Source organism: Pyrus communis, chromosome 13 (assembly GCF_963583255.1).
Source record: "Pyrus communis chromosome 13, drPyrComm1.1, whole genome shotgun sequence".
NCBI lineage: Eukaryota > Viridiplantae > Streptophyta > Magnoliopsida > Rosales > Rosaceae > Pyrus > Pyrus communis.
The window spans coordinates 8,263,987-8,279,713 of NC_084815.1; the positions used below are offsets into that span (position 1 = coordinate 8,263,987).

Sequence of the window (15,727 nt, forward strand, 5' to 3'; positions counted from 1 at the left end):
CAAGAGCTACAAGGAAAACAAAGAAAATCCTAAAGGTTACCTAGAAAACTACACTTCAGCAGCTTGGACATCCCACGACTACTCGATCACCACAGCTTCAGTAGCCGCGACGCTATTAACAGCGACATCATCCAGCGCTTCACCCCCCCAGCTGCCTTAACCTGGCACCAACTTTTCCAACTACTTCACCAATGGAAGCCTCAAAAGTAAAAGCAAGCAAGTTTTCCAGAGAAATAAAAAAAGGTCTCTAAACCTCTAGCCCAGCCTTCTCACCCTTCAGCTGCTCGTTCTCCTCGAGCAGAACAACACAGACGCGTTGCAGCTCATCCATTTCCTTTTTCAGAATTTCGTTGATCTTCATTACACCTTGAAGTTCCAACACTTGGGGTTTAAGCCTATTGACAATTCTCTTGAAGTGGATCACTTGATTATAAGCAGCAATAAACTCTTCATCCTTTGCATAAACAGCGAAACGAAGCTTAGAAGCTGTAAACGCAAGATCTTGAATCTGAGGTATGTAACATCTAATCTTCTTCTTTGCACTTTCATACTTAACTTGGATCGCTTCAAGCCTAGTCTTTAAGTCAACGATCTCTTGGTGAGTAGTATCAAACTGCAAAGAAGTGAGGGAAGAAATATTAGACCCCTTCAAAGCAACGAGCTCAAAATCCAACCTCTTGATCTCATCGGCCGAGGAATAAGCTTCAGCTACCATAGTCTTCGCCACCTCCTTGGCAGCCTTGCTATATATGCATCATAGCAAGCAGAGCAGTTTTTCTATATTGGGTCGTATGCTTTGCAAAGGAACTTGGGCAAACAACCTTTCTAACGCCATCACAAACTTGGCACAAGCGTCCATGTCTTCAAGCAGATCTAGTTTCAAAAGCATACAGATCTCAGCAGCTTCCCTAAAAGCAGACTTAGTGGATTTCTCACAACTGCCCACGCGAGCAGCCTTTTCATTCCCATCAGGGGAATCAGTCTCAGCAGCAGAGGGAGTGGGCCTTAGCACCACTTTAGTAGCAGAGTCCACCTTATCACTCTTCATAATAGCAAGCCTCTCTAAAGGTGAACCGGACTTAGCTCCCAACGGACGTCTTAGTACATACTTCGGCACTGGGGGCATGACAGGACCTTTACGCTGAGCAATCCTATCAACACTTGTACTAGCCATTCTCGACATGGTAGGCACCATAGGCTCAGATCTAGTAGCCTCATTTTTCTTCCTATTGGAAGAAGTCATGTCAATCATAGGCCCGTCAGCAGCAGGCAGACCCTTACGAGCAGTAGAAGAAGTCTTAAGTTTTTTCTCAATTGGCATCTCTTGAGCAGGCGGGGAAGATTTCTTTTTTCCACCTTCATTCATAGTAGGCTCCACGACAACGTTCAGACGAGCCAATGCATCCGCCTTGATCCTTTTTACCTTATCGCTTGGAAGCAGCCCATATTTCTCTCGGCGAAGAGAACTAAGCAGCTAACACCATTTATAATACTCAACATAGGAGTTCAACCCATACTGGCTTTTCCCTCATTTTTTCTCTCGGACCAGCAGGCAGGAGGCTTGCATGCCCAGCATTCTAGCAGCCCATAAAGCCCGTGACCTCCTCATTTCTCTCAATGCCGACATGGCCCGCATCATGTCTAAGATCCCAAAAGACATGAGCCATGCGACTCACCTAGCACTGCGCCCCAGAGCCACAATCCACGGCCCCAGCTGCACAAGCTGCCTTTGGCTCTAGCCAAGCCATGTAGCCCAAGTAGTGGTCCCTGCCACAACACCTCCTCGACCTATGTCGAGCTGACTCCTGGCCCCTGCCAGCCGATGTGCCGCACCACCCTAATGACTACCCCACGACAGCACTATCTAAAAAGAAGACAAGAAAAATTTAATTTTTCTTACCTCCGTGCAGCATGGAGAAGATGAATCAAGCAACGAAAGACGATCCTTTGCACAAGCAAGATGTAGAAGATTGCTAGATGAGGGGGAACAAATATCCTCTAAACTCTCTCTCTTTTGTAAGGTAGAATAAATCACTCTCCAAAATTGATTTAATAATCCACTTAAGGTGGACTTAAATAGGCTTTAAGAGAAATTTATTTCCCTTTCCTAGAAGGATCTAATTTCCAATTAAAGAGGAAATCTACATCAAAATAGGAAACAATCTTATGTTGCCTCAAGAAAGAAGATCTCTACACATGCTGTCATTTCCTGTGACTAGCCCAGCAGGTGTGGGGGCATTTGTGGAGCCAAAAATAATCAAGAGGCGACAAGTGGATTTTTGGGTTAAAAGGACAAAATTACCCTCGAGGCACACCGGAACTCTTATGCGCGAATAGTGGACAATCATCCCTCAATCAAGTCAAAAGTGCCCAAATAGGTATTTATTTACAACTTATTTCATCCATCCTCATCATATTTTCTCCACAAGGTAACCCCCAAATCTTTCATCGTTTATTATAATAATTAGCTAATTAATTAGGGAAGTATTATTGACACTCCAAAAATCTCATTCTACACTCCTCACAAGTTTATTTTTCTTTTCTAATATAGAAAGTTTAGAGTGTAGAATGAGATTTTTGGAGTGCTAATAACAATTCCCATTAATTAAATAATTATTCCATTAATTAGCTAATTAACCACAAATCAAGAACCTAACCCGCAAAACCATCTAAGTGGCCGGTCTATCTCCTCCCAAGGTGGCCGGCCACATCCCTATATAAGCCCTCTCATTCTCTCCAAAATTCAATTCCAATTCTCTTGATAAATTCTCTAAATTCCCCAAACATTTTTCCCTCAAAATTCTAACTTTGACATCGGAGGTTCTTCGGCCAAAACACCCCCCCCCCATTCATCATGGACGCGTGAGGCTCTTGGCCTTGACCTAAGGTGTTATTTGTTTTGTAGGTGCATTTGGTCCAAAAATAAGGAGGAAGAAATTTGCATCCACAAAGATGAATCTATTTTTCCCTTTTTTTAAGTTTTTAATTATATAAAAATAAAAATTATTTTTTATCATTTAAATATTTTTAACTCACATGACAATATTTATTTAGACTTGTGTAACTCAATTATGTGTCACATTAGAACCAACATAATTTTTGACAGAATTGTAAAGGAAGGCCATATTGATTTGAGACACTCATTTTCAGGAACTACATTGATCGATTTTCAATTTCAGGGACCATCTTGATGGAGCGGGTCTTTTCAAGGACTATATGTGATAAAACTCTATTTCCTATTAGTTGTGAATATTCTTCCTACCCAATATTGGATACTCTTACACTGCATGAATTTCTTGCATTGCGCACTCTCACTCCTAGATTAAATTAGTTCTAGACTTTGGTTTTAATTTATTCGTACTTTTTACACATCATTTTCATATTTTAGCTTCGTCCCTTTCTAGATATCGGCCATCATGCCTTGATTTTGATGTCCATTTGGATATTCGCTCGAGCTGTGTCATGACTAGCAAGTGTAGAACAAGACTATGCTAACCTTAATGCAATATACACTGACCTTTTTAGATTGTCAATGTCGAGTTGACTTTTTAAATTACTAGGAATTTTGTTGAAGGACAAAGCGACTATAGAATACAAGTCTCCCTGCTCTAATCTCAATTAAGGCATCGTTTCCATACATTCAGCCCTATGTATATTATCATATTATCTTGCACTAATCTCATTTAAGACAGTGCTTCCATACATTTAGTCCTATGTATATTATCTTAGTATTAAATTAATTAAAATGAAGTTGTTACACAATATCTAATATTACGAATTGGCTATAAGACACAAGTCCAACAGTTACCATACACATAATATAAGTGTCAATATATTAAAGCTGTAATGATTATTAACAATTAGGAGATTTGTTCATACTTTGTGCTTATGTGAGATTGTAACTAATAATCGTTTGCGACCATGATATTTTATTTAATTGAAACTTAATCCTAGTTGACTTGATGAATATTATGTTTCGAAAAATTTAATCTTTAGATCAAATTGGAATATAATAGATGTATGGATATTTAGAAAAACTAAAACTCTTGAAATGTTGAATGTTTTTTTAATTAATGTGTTTGGATAGGTTTAAACTGATTAAACCAAGCCGAACCAAACCAATTAGCAAATTTTTGGTTTGATGTAGTTACAATAAGCCATTGAATTTTAATTAGTTCAGTTATATTTTATACGGCAAACCGAATCAAACAGAATCAATTCACCCTATTAAGAGAGAATTTATCGTATACGGTCAAAATATAGCATACAAACAAAAAAAGTCAGTTTTTGTAAAATAGTTCAAATGTAGCCAACAATTCTCTTAAATAGACCTAATTACCCATAAAATTTACACCTAGTTTACACTTAAAAGTCAAAACCCTATCAAATCTTGTGTCATTGTTGATGAGGTTTTGGGGGTGGTAAACTGGACACGCTTGAATGTATGTTAGTTACATCCATGATTGAACAAGGAAGACACCATGAATGTACATCAGCTGCACCATGAAGGTAAATTGAGCATGCCTTTCATATAAGCAGAATGCCATGAGAACGTGTAATGGCAATTTCCATGAAAGTTTTTGCAAAATACCAATTGAATCTTACACAAGAACATACATAAATTGTATTTTGTGTAATTTTCTCCATGGTCTTGGTTGTAAGTTTGTCAATTATGAATTGAATTTGAGAATAAAATTGGCTTAATTCCTCGGAACATATACCATACCTCTTTCTATATTTTCGAATTACAATATAGAACCCTAAATTGAAAAGGAACCAAAAAACAAAAAAAAAAGGAACAAAAAAAACGCATCTCTTTGGTGTATGGTTTTTTAAATTAAGAGGGTATTTTGGTACGTTAATTAAGATTTTGGATAATGTTAAATTTTTTTTTTATAAAAATTGACATTTACAAATTTTAAAGTTAAATTTTAGGTATAAATGATAGATTAAGAGTCATAATTCAAGGGTGCTCGCAATTATTAAGTGTAACTAAGAGAGTTTTTACCATTTCATGAGAGTCAATTGTCAAAGAGTGCGACTGCAGACTTTACATACGTTGTACATGACGCGGAATGCGCTGTTACCAAAATCAAGGTGTTACACATTGCGCACGTGCAGAAAGGAGCGAATAAGTTCTGCCTCTCTTTTGTTTCTCTTGTCTCTTTCTAAATTTTATCTACAACAATACTGTACATCAAGCCAATATAAAATCCTGTTTTACTAGTTTTTTTGTTTTCTTTAAAAAGGGATCAGCTGGTGGCATTGTCACGACAGTTCATTCTTTTACAGATCCGAAAAACTTACAGATATGCATGCAACTCTTTTATTTTTTTAATAGAAACAACTTGTGACAAGCTACGGGTATTCACTTATTTTGGGTCAGAAAATGCTATGGAGATTTTCACTTTGCCTGTAGCCACATTTTTTTTGTTTGCTAGGAATCGTAATCCGCACCCTTATCATTGGATTACTTGTTGTGGTTAGAGAGGCATGCGATTCACCAATAACAAAAAATAAATTCCATGTCATGTAAAATACGAATTTAAAATTCGCCTCTTATCATTGAGTCATTGGGGATGGTCATGCTACTTTTTCAAGGGGTGGGTGGTTGTTGAAAGGAAAAAAGTCTCTGACTTTTATGGTTCCTGCCCTTCCCTGGTCTTTGTTTACAACTTTAAAGATAGACACCATCCGTCCAGGGCCGGGTCTTAGACCCTACACATTCCCGATAATAATAGATTGAATTCAGAATCTTACAGAAAAGAAGAAGAAATCCAACTTTGTATTATTCATCATCGTTCATTTTTTTTTCCATTTCCGAATATCTGATCATATATTTTGCATCAATAAATTAATACAGTTCAAGAAACGTTGGATTGTCTGTATATCGTACCAAATTCGTACCAGAAACCGATCGATTCAAAATCCCATCTCTCCCGATCGGTCTCGTATCTCTGTGATTCAATCCAGAGCTAAGTTGTTGGGTTTTGGGGCGTCCGCCGGCCATGGCGACCAACTCCGGGTCACTGAATTATTGGAGGGATTACTTTCGGACTGCAAACTCTGATATTTTTGATATAATCGACCACGCGATCATGGTGGCGGCTTCTGATTGCCCCACGGAGTTGAGATTGCGGCGGGATCGGATAGCAGAGCGGTTGTTTTCCAGCAGATTGACCCGGTGGTGTTCGGGTTGCGAAAAACAAGTCGAATTGGCCACCGTGCCTGGCGGCGATGGAGAAGAACATGACGACGAAGGCGGCAGCGACGATGTGCACAGAGGGTGTAAAAGTGGGTTTGACGGAGGTGGAGGGGAAGTCGAGGGCGGTGGCAGTAAAGAGAGCAAGGTGAATAGCAGCAGCAGAGATGATGAGGGCGGGCTTAGCAGCGACAGCTATGGATTGGCTGAGGCTTTGACAGATGAGATTGAGCAAGAGTCTCAAACTCTTGGGGAGGTCTTCAGGATTAGAGACATGTTTCTTGATTACGAACAAGAGGTAGTATTCATTGCAAAATTCTCTCTTGTTATCCATTAATTGTTGTTAATTTGATCTCGAGGTTGAGTTCGTAGTAAATTTCTCCATTTTTTGTGATTGGTTTTCGAACTTGTTTAATAATGGCTATGCTTTTTGTGTTTTCGGTTTCTGATTTTCGTCTTGTGTCAATGTTCCGGCAGTCTGATACGGTATTGTTCGACTCTTTGAGGAAGCTTCAGTTGATGGCTCTGAATGTGGAGACTCTCGAGGTTCGCTTCTTATTTTTAACTGGTTAAGTTATTCGTTTACATTGCCATCTCGTCAATCGGTTGTTGATTTTCGCCATTGTATGTATGCAATGCACTAACAAGACTTGTTCTTTTCCAGGCAACTGAAATTGGAAAGGCGGTTAGTGGTCTCAAAAAGCATGGATCAAAGCAGATTCGTCATCTTGCTCGAGAGCTTGTCTCGTATGACTTTGTATACCCTAATTTGGCAATGGATTATTTGTTCTTTGTGTTTATTCGGGGGACCATACCTGTATTTACCATATCTTCTAAAAGTTGTTCCATTGATAGTTTGATTTGCTTATTGCTTACCATCCCCTAGTCTGCTTTTAGGCATTGCATATTTGCTGCTTCTTAGTTGAAAGCGTCTTTTCACGCTAACTTGTTTAGTGTGCTGATAAGGAACCTTCTTGAGGGAATTCTTAGACAAAGAAACACCATGACTCATTTCAGCTTCATTGTGTGCATGAATCATTTAGATAAGGAAGCCCCTTATTTCTATACCCTGTAACTTAGTGCTATATGGGGCCATGACCACTTCGATTTTAACATTGTGTTTGTTATCTTAGATTTTGAAACCACTGTGCTTTAACATGATTTTGTGGACTGCAGAGGTTGGAAAGACATGGTAGATGAATGGGTCAATGCTACAGCAGCTATTCCCAGTATGAATTCTTAAGTTTACGTTAGACATGTTTTTACCGTAATTTCAATTCTCCCCTGGTTCATGGAAATTGATTTTAATTTTTAACTTGTAGGCACAAAAACTATGTCAGATTCTGTTAATCCATCTTTTGATGATGAAGAAGGACTACCATCTCCTCCTCTTGATGAAGCTTTCCTTGCTAATCAAACCACCACAATAGAACTCTCTCAGGTATTAGTCCTCTTCCTTGCTTTCTTTCCTCTGGAGAGGAAAGTAATCTTTCTTCCAATATGATTGGCTGTAAACTAATTGGTTTCTTTTCTCTTGGATGTCCAACAACAACACTGTGAAGTTCTTTGACGGCATGGATGATGATGGAAGTGAGTTGAATTTGCAAAAATTTATGTTTTTGTTGGATAGCTTTGTGCTATTTGGTTCTTTATTTGAATTCCCCAATTATTGGATTCATAATTATGAACGGGGAATGTTGTTTCAGATCCTCGAAACAACGGGGAATTCACTGAGTACCGTGAAAATGGAAGAAAGCGAGAAGTGGAGAAAGAAAATACTATTAAGCAGAAACAACAATATTCAAATGAGGCAAATGTGCTTCCCAAGGGAAACAAGAATGAACAAGTGAAGAAACGAGAAGTTGTGAAGCCAAATAAGCCCTCAAACACTCACTATGGGCCTAGCAGACCTCCCAAAGTTAGTATGGATCAAAAGGTCAACAGTGAAACAAAGATCGAGCAAAAAACAGATAAGGTTGCCATTCAAAAGAGGCAACACGCTGGTCAGCAAAATGTAGGTGCTAGTAACTAATCACTTGTAGCTAGGAGCTAATTAATGGTTTTGTACCTTCAATATGTAATTTTATTCTTGATCTGATTTCTGTTCTTGATCTACTAGAAATTCAAGGGTTCAGATGAAGTTGCAGTCCAAGTGAAACTCGAAGCCACAAAAAGGAAACTCCAAGAGCGTTATCAACAAGCTGAGAACGGTATGTCTTACTGACCAAGGATATGATAATGGTGGTTTGAGGTTTTCTCCAAGGGCGTTTTTCATTTATTCTGTTCAAGTTTCAATCTGACTAATGTATTCCTACATAATCCTTCTTTGGCTCAACAGCCAAGAGACAAAGGACAGTACAGGTTATGGAGTTGCATGATCTCCCCAAGCAAGGGCTTGCCCGTAGGAATCCACATGGGAGACCTGGAAACCAAAATCGGCATTGGGCTCATGGACGGAGATAAGTCACTTGTGCAACGGAGACTGATATTTTTGAAGGTTCTGCCATTTTCAATTCAGTGGACGGGGGCAAACTCTCCGGCATGTCATGTCTTGACTCATTTTTGTGTCAAAACTGAGAAATTTATTCACCATTCTTGGCGGGGAGGGGATGTTTCAGATTCAGAAGCAAGAAACTATTGAAACTTGCCGTAAACTCAGTACAGTGAGGTTTATAGAGGCCCTTTAATTCATATTCGGAGGCGGATTATAACTTATGCAGTCTCCTTTTTACTTGGTTCTGAGCCATCCATAGAGAAGTTTGATTTTCGCTACTCATTTAACCGACTACCCTTGAACATATTCTTTTTCTCCCACGGTCCAAGACTTACGTAGCTCGAGTTATATAAAGTTGCTTACTTTCCTGTTATAACGAACATCTGTAAGCACCTTCATATTAACAATAAGATTACTTTCATGTGTCCTTACTTTTAGGTCTGCCTTGCTATTATATTAGATTTACGGATGAAGTGATCGTTCGAAAGTTTCATTGCTTGTCACACAAGCATTCAATTCATTCACCTGATTGATCTGCAAGGGTAAAATGAAAGATGTTGAAACAATAAGGCGTGACTTGGGCTGTTATTTGTTTGTTCTATTTTTTTATCCTTGAAACTTTTTTATTCGTTTTGACATATTTTGTGGATTCACTTTGTGTTTAAATTCCGTTTTCTTTGTGTGGAAAACTGATGAAGAAGATAGAGAAACCAAAAACATGGTCCAAGTGGCAAATTAATTAGTTAATCATGTGTTTGAGGCAATGTTTTAAAAGGCGAAGGCGTTTTATGAATAATCTCTCCTAGACGAAAGTCTTGAGGCATGAAGCGAAGTCTCATGAAACTTAAAATTTATTATATATAGTTATATTTATAAAGTATAATAATTTGTAATTCAACTATAATTGTATCTAAATCAAATATAATAATTATATTATATTATTCACTCCTTAATATAGATGAGCTTGAAAACTGTGTCGTATTGTTGTAATTATTTATTTTATTGTAAGTAAATATAGGGAATTTTAAGAAATAAGGCTGAGTGGGCACATTTATAAAGAATTTTAAGGGAAATAACGCTTAATGGGTACAATATAGGGAACTTCAAGAGAAATAAGGCTCAGTGGGCCACATGGAATGCAGTTGGGCACCACACCACCTATTTCTTAATCAAAATGCTAGGTGGTGAAATCTAAATGGGCAACAATTAAATGGGAGTTGGAGAGAGAAACTCAGTTTCTTTCTTTCTTCTTCGTTGAAACCAAGAATGGCAAAGCTTTCTGCGTTCTCTTCTCATGGATTTTGAAAACGAACCTAGATTTTGAAAAGAAAAATGCCAAAAAGCCAAAAAGCCAAAAAAAAAAAAAATAAAGCCCCCTCCTAGATACGCCCTGACAAAGTCTAGGAAAGTTTTTCACCGACTCCCAGAGCAGTTGGTTTATAAGGTTTCATTAGCCGCATTTTATTTTTAGAAATTGATATACTCGACTGCTCATTTTTCATCGCCTTGTATATTGTGTTATTTTTTAGCACAGAGACAATCAATTCTTACTCAATTGTAGCATCACCATATATTGCAAACCTTGGATTTGTTCCAAGTAATACGAGCTTTACTAGCCCATTGCTCATATCATGTCAACGGTTAGGATAAAGCTTGTTAATTTTCAAATTATGTTGTATATTCATTCATGAGGAACCATTACAGGATGTACAAGATACATATATAGCAAGAGAACGTCATCACACACGATGACTCTTCCCTAAACCACGCCCCTTAACATCAAGCTTATCTAAACCCTAAAAGTGATGGCTCCTTGAATTAATGAGCTGACTAAATGTAATTGTGTTCTACAAGTAAACAGAAACACTGAACACAAGAAGCGATGACATGGGATGGGAAGCCTAGAAACCAAGCAATGATAATCTAAATGTCTAGTGGACTAGTACACGATAGTTGACCAAACTCTAAATATCCAAAAACCCTAATTACCTAGTGTGTTTAAGTGAACATCTTCCAACACTCCCCCTCAAGCTGGGTCCAAAAGATTGATGGGACCAAGCTTGGAAATAAGTCTTTTGAAATGATTTGTGGCCAAGGGTTTGGTTAAGATGTCTGCCAATTGATCACAACTTCTGATATAGTGAGTTTAAAGCGCTTAGGACTGAACTTAAGCACAAACATATAATGGCAATCTACTTCGCTATGTTTTGTTCTTTCATGGAACACTCAGTTTAATGCAATATGCATTGTTGTGATGTGATATACAATAGCACACAAATTAAACCCTCTTTTTGACAATTGTAGTATGGATAAGTAGGGATCGTTCTAGACCGGGGATTAGGAGAGATTGATAATCTACTCAAATTAGACTCAATTACACTAAACTAGACTCAAAAGCAGAAAACTAGACTAATGACTCAAAACAAACTAGAATGACTCAAAACAGCACAAAACAAGCAAATTGACTCAAAACAGAAACTTAGTGTGATTTTGGACGAATTCTAACTTAACTTTGACTCAAAACACTAAAAGAAACAAAATTAAATAGGGTCTAACAAAGTAAACACAAAATATCTAAAGGGGGATTTGTTTTGACGAATTTAAACTTAACAAACAAACTTGCAGAAACTAAGTAAATTGATATGAATTTGGGTGAATGGATGGGTGATAGGCTAGCTAGAGGGTTCTTCTCCACACATGACACATATGCATACGAATCGATTTCCAATTATTATTCCAATAAACCATGAATGACAATGCCCCAAGTCAATCGTGAACTGCACAACTTAACCATCAATTTCCCTAATTTCATTAAATTGGACTCAGCGACGCAATCAAATTATTCTTATCAAATTCCCTATATGAACAGCATGATAGAGATACATATCAAAGATCATTAAGTTCTATGGAAATCATAAGCATTGACATGACATTCGTAAATATGAAAAACATGATACTCCTCCCAAGAATTCACTTAACATGATCGTGACTAGCGACCTTCACTACTTGCAAATATAAGTTCATAACGATTAGGTTTTAGCATCAAATTCATGCACGCAAACTAAGTATGCATCCTTAATCAACATAAAAGAATAAGTTATCAATCAAGCAATTAAGTAAATCACATTCATGTTTTACGAAGCAATAATTGGATGAAATCAATTCATATCACATATATGTTCATGGTTTTGAATTATCCTCTAGCCAAAATGAGTTTAGCTCCTCATGTTCGCACTTAAACAAAGAAAACTTAAATTAAACATTGAAAACAAAAGATAGAATACACCTAAGAACGTTCCAACAATCCAAAACTTGAATGGCAAGCACGGCTCCAAGGGTCTTCTCTCCTTTCTCCTTGAAAAGTTGCAGCACAAGGTATTTGTGTATCAAAATTGGCTGGTGCGGAATTGTGTGTATGATGGATGGCTCAATGGTCCCTTTTGTGCGGCAGAAACATATAAAAATAAAGGGAAAAGGCAAGGCATTAATTAATTAATTTTGGGAAAGATTTGCTCTCCAAATCCTCAAGGAAAAAGGGTAAATAAATGTCAGAATCCAAGAGGAAAAGGGAAGAGGATATGCAACAAGATCCTAGAGAGAAAGGGAAAGGCTTGCATGGCAAAGGAAAGGGTTTCTAGGATAGGTGCGGCAACCCCTTAGGAATAGGATTAGGCCTTCTAGAATTAATTAGGGACCCCCTTAACAGCTGGAACTTAGGTGGTGAAGGATTAGGATTAACTAAGACAAAATAAGGTAACTTGGCTCTTATTTCCTTCTTTCTTTGTTGAGCTCCAAATCTTCTTTGCCTTGAATTAATTCTTCCATCTCTTTAGGTTATTCTTAGCCCTTCTTGAACTTCAATTTCGTCCATCCACCTTGCTCCATGCATGTGTTATCCATTCCAAGCCCAAAACTGCTCTAAAATACTCCAAATTGCCTTTTCTTGTCACTTTAGTCAATTGAACCTACAAACACACAAAAATAGCTTAAATCACTAGAATAAATATAAGCTAACTCACTAAATGCAAGGGATTAAACTAACGAAGTCGCATAAATATGCTCCTATCATGCTGCCTAATTGTCATAGTAAGGGGGCACATGATGACTTGTAAAGAACCCTAAATCACTCAAGATACCTTTGAACCATATTAACTCACATGTTGAAGCTATTACTCGGTACTAAGCTTCAACGATGGACCTTACAATTAAAGGTTTCTTTTTTACTCTTCAATGTCACTATATTTCCTTCAACAAATGTGCAATATCTAATAGTGGATTTACAATCAATTGTATTCCCTGCTCATTCAGCATCACAGTACCCTATCACTTAAGTACTTGCATTTTTTCCTCATAATAATTCTATGTCCAACTCATCCCTTAAGGTATCGCAATATTCTTTTGACAAGATTGAAGTGCTCAAGTGTGGGAGAATAAATGAGTTGCCTGGCTATGCTAACAATAAAGGTTATATCAGGTCTAGTGATAGTAAGATTAACTTACCAACCAACCTTTGATAGTAACCAATGTTAGGGAATGGCTTGCCTTCTAACATTGTTGTTAAGAGAAGTATGGGCAGGTATAGTATCACTCATGACATATTCTTTGAGAAGATCCAAGACATACTTTCTTTGGTTTAGTAACAACTCTTTGTTGAATGTTGTCATTTCTATCCCAAGAAAGTATTTCAGCATTCCAAGGTCATTGATTGCAAATTTTCGTTGAAGTGAATGTTTGAGATTGAAGATCTCTTCAGCAATGTCTCTAGTGATGATGAGATCATCCACACAAAAGAGTACTACCAGCTTACTAACAATCCATGTTCGAACAAACATGGATGAATCTGCATTGCTCATTTTGAAACCAGACTCTTTAAGGACTAAGCTTAGCTCAGTGTACCAAGCTCTTGGGGATTGTTTTAGTCCATAGATAGACTTGTGTAGTTTACAAATCAAATTAGACTTGTGACTTGGTGGCAATTTCATATAAACCTTCTCTTCAGATTACCATGCAGAAATGCATTCTTCACATCCATTTGATACATGAACCATGCACTGTTCATCTTTGCAATTGGTAAAAAGGTTTCTTAGTAGTCTATTACATACGTTTGGGTGAAACCTCGAGCAACCAACCGAACCTTGTGTCTTTCTATAAATCCATTCGAGTGAAACTTAACCTTGTAGATCCATTTGCTTCTAACTTCTTTCTTTTTGGAAGTTTGACAATGCTTCAAGTTTGGTGTTTGGCAAGAGCCTGAGCTCTTCCTTATGGTTTCTTTCCACATATCATGGGAGTTAGCTTTTTGGAAGTTGTGAGGCTCATTTTGACTACACATGGTACTCAGGAAGGCAACATAAGATGGTGTGACATTTTGATATGACAAGCATTTAGAGATTGGATGTTTTGCAGTGTAAGTGACATAATCTTGAAGCCTTGAGGAAGGTTGTCTAACATGAGTGGGATTTTGCTTGATTGTTGTGGTGAAATATCATTTTTTATGTCATCATGTTCATCATTTTGAGTTTGAGGCAATTCATCACTCCTGGAAACCTCATCGTTACTTTCAGTAGATGATCACTTTCATCATGGGGAACAACTTGTATTACTTATGCTTTAAGTAATTGTTCTGCATTCCTGAGCAAAGGAAACAATTTAAGGAGAAACTCCCCCTGATTTACAAATTTTAATAACAACTAGTTTTCAGTTACTCCTATACCAAAGGTTGATTGTAATGAGCTATAAATGGCTAGAATCAGTTTTCTGTATCAATTGTTTCATGCACATATTTTCAAGCTTAGCTACGTTGTTTATGTTTGCTTTCTATTGAGAATGATAAGGATGACTGCCATATCTTCTTTCATTCATTAGCAACATGTGGTTAGGTTCAGAACTAATCATGTAAACTGATTCCAAGAAAATCTAGGATAAATGCCATGTTCTAGGGTTCATATGATGTTCATAATCCTCTTCGTTCTTAATGAGTTTCTCGGTGCTAAATTTGAGTATATGCCATGCTAGGTTGCACCTACAAATATAAGTTTAATGTATATGCCATGCATCTCACATGCAAAGAAAGTGAGAATTCATAAAATCTAGTTATATGCCATGCTAGATATGTGAACATCTTAGTTGTGCATTTGAAATGGATAAGTTAAAAGATCATCTCATCGATTTATGAATGTTTAGGGGAAGACAGATTTATGTCCTAAAAACGTTTCTAACCTATTTCACGTTTTAGATTTATTTTTAGACAGTTCTAATTTTACCCTTTTCTTTATGTCTTTATTTCTTTTCCAAAATTACTTAAACCCCCCAATTTTAAATCATAAGAGTTAAAGGTTTTACTAAGTTGTTTATCAGTCTCTATGGTTCGACACCCTTACTTGTGCCACTATACTATCCTTATATTTGCACTCGAAGGGAACTTCAACATATGGGATATATATTCAATGTTGTTAACCTTAATGTTTTTATTTTGGAGTCAAAAGTGGTTGTTAACAAGGTTGTGAAACTCTTTACACACTTGAATGACTTCACTCTTAAACTTCATGAGGTATAACCAAGTAACCTTTGAAAAATCATCAACAAAAGTTACAAAAGTAATTATGTCATCAAATGATTCAAAAAATGGTCCCCATGCATCCGAGTGGACAAGTTCAAACACTTTGCTAGTTCTAAAGGAGGATGAACAACAAGGAAGTCTAGCAAACTTAGACATGTGACAAGTGTCAAATTGAATAAACTCCCTACAAACATTTGGAAACAAACGTGACAAGATTGGTTATGATGGATGTGCTAGTCTTTGATGCCATAAGTGGGTATCTTGTGCTAGACTTGACTTGACTTGGAATCCTTTGGGAAGTTGAAAATCCTTTGCTAGGTAATAGAGTTCATCTAAATGAAAATCTCCACCAATCTTCTTCTTGGTGACATAATCTTGAAAAATGACATTGTGAGGAGAGAAAATGGCTAAACAATTTAGGGCATTTGTGAGTTTTCCCACAGAGAGAAGTTGAATAGGAAATGAGGGAACA

At 37.3% G+C, this 15,727-nt stretch overlaps 1 protein-coding gene across 1 annotated transcript; it reads left to right on the plus strand.

Moving 5' to 3' along the window:
* The first annotated feature begins 5,609 nt into the window (after positions 1-5,609).
* On the plus strand, positions 5,610-9,127 carry LOC137712951 (probable mediator of RNA polymerase II transcription subunit 26b). The gene is made up of 9 exons (XM_068452159.1): positions 5,610-6,500; positions 6,680-6,748; positions 6,867-6,949; positions 7,379-7,431; positions 7,525-7,643; positions 7,765-7,792; positions 7,909-8,216; positions 8,322-8,412; positions 8,541-9,127. The coding sequence occupies exons 1-9, from the start codon at positions 6,009-6,011 to the stop codon at positions 8,663-8,665; spliced, it is 1,368 nt and encodes a 455-aa protein (XP_068308260.1). The 5' UTR covers positions 5,610-6,008; the 3' UTR covers positions 8,666-9,127.
* Positions 9,128-15,727: the final 6,600 nt, after the last annotated feature.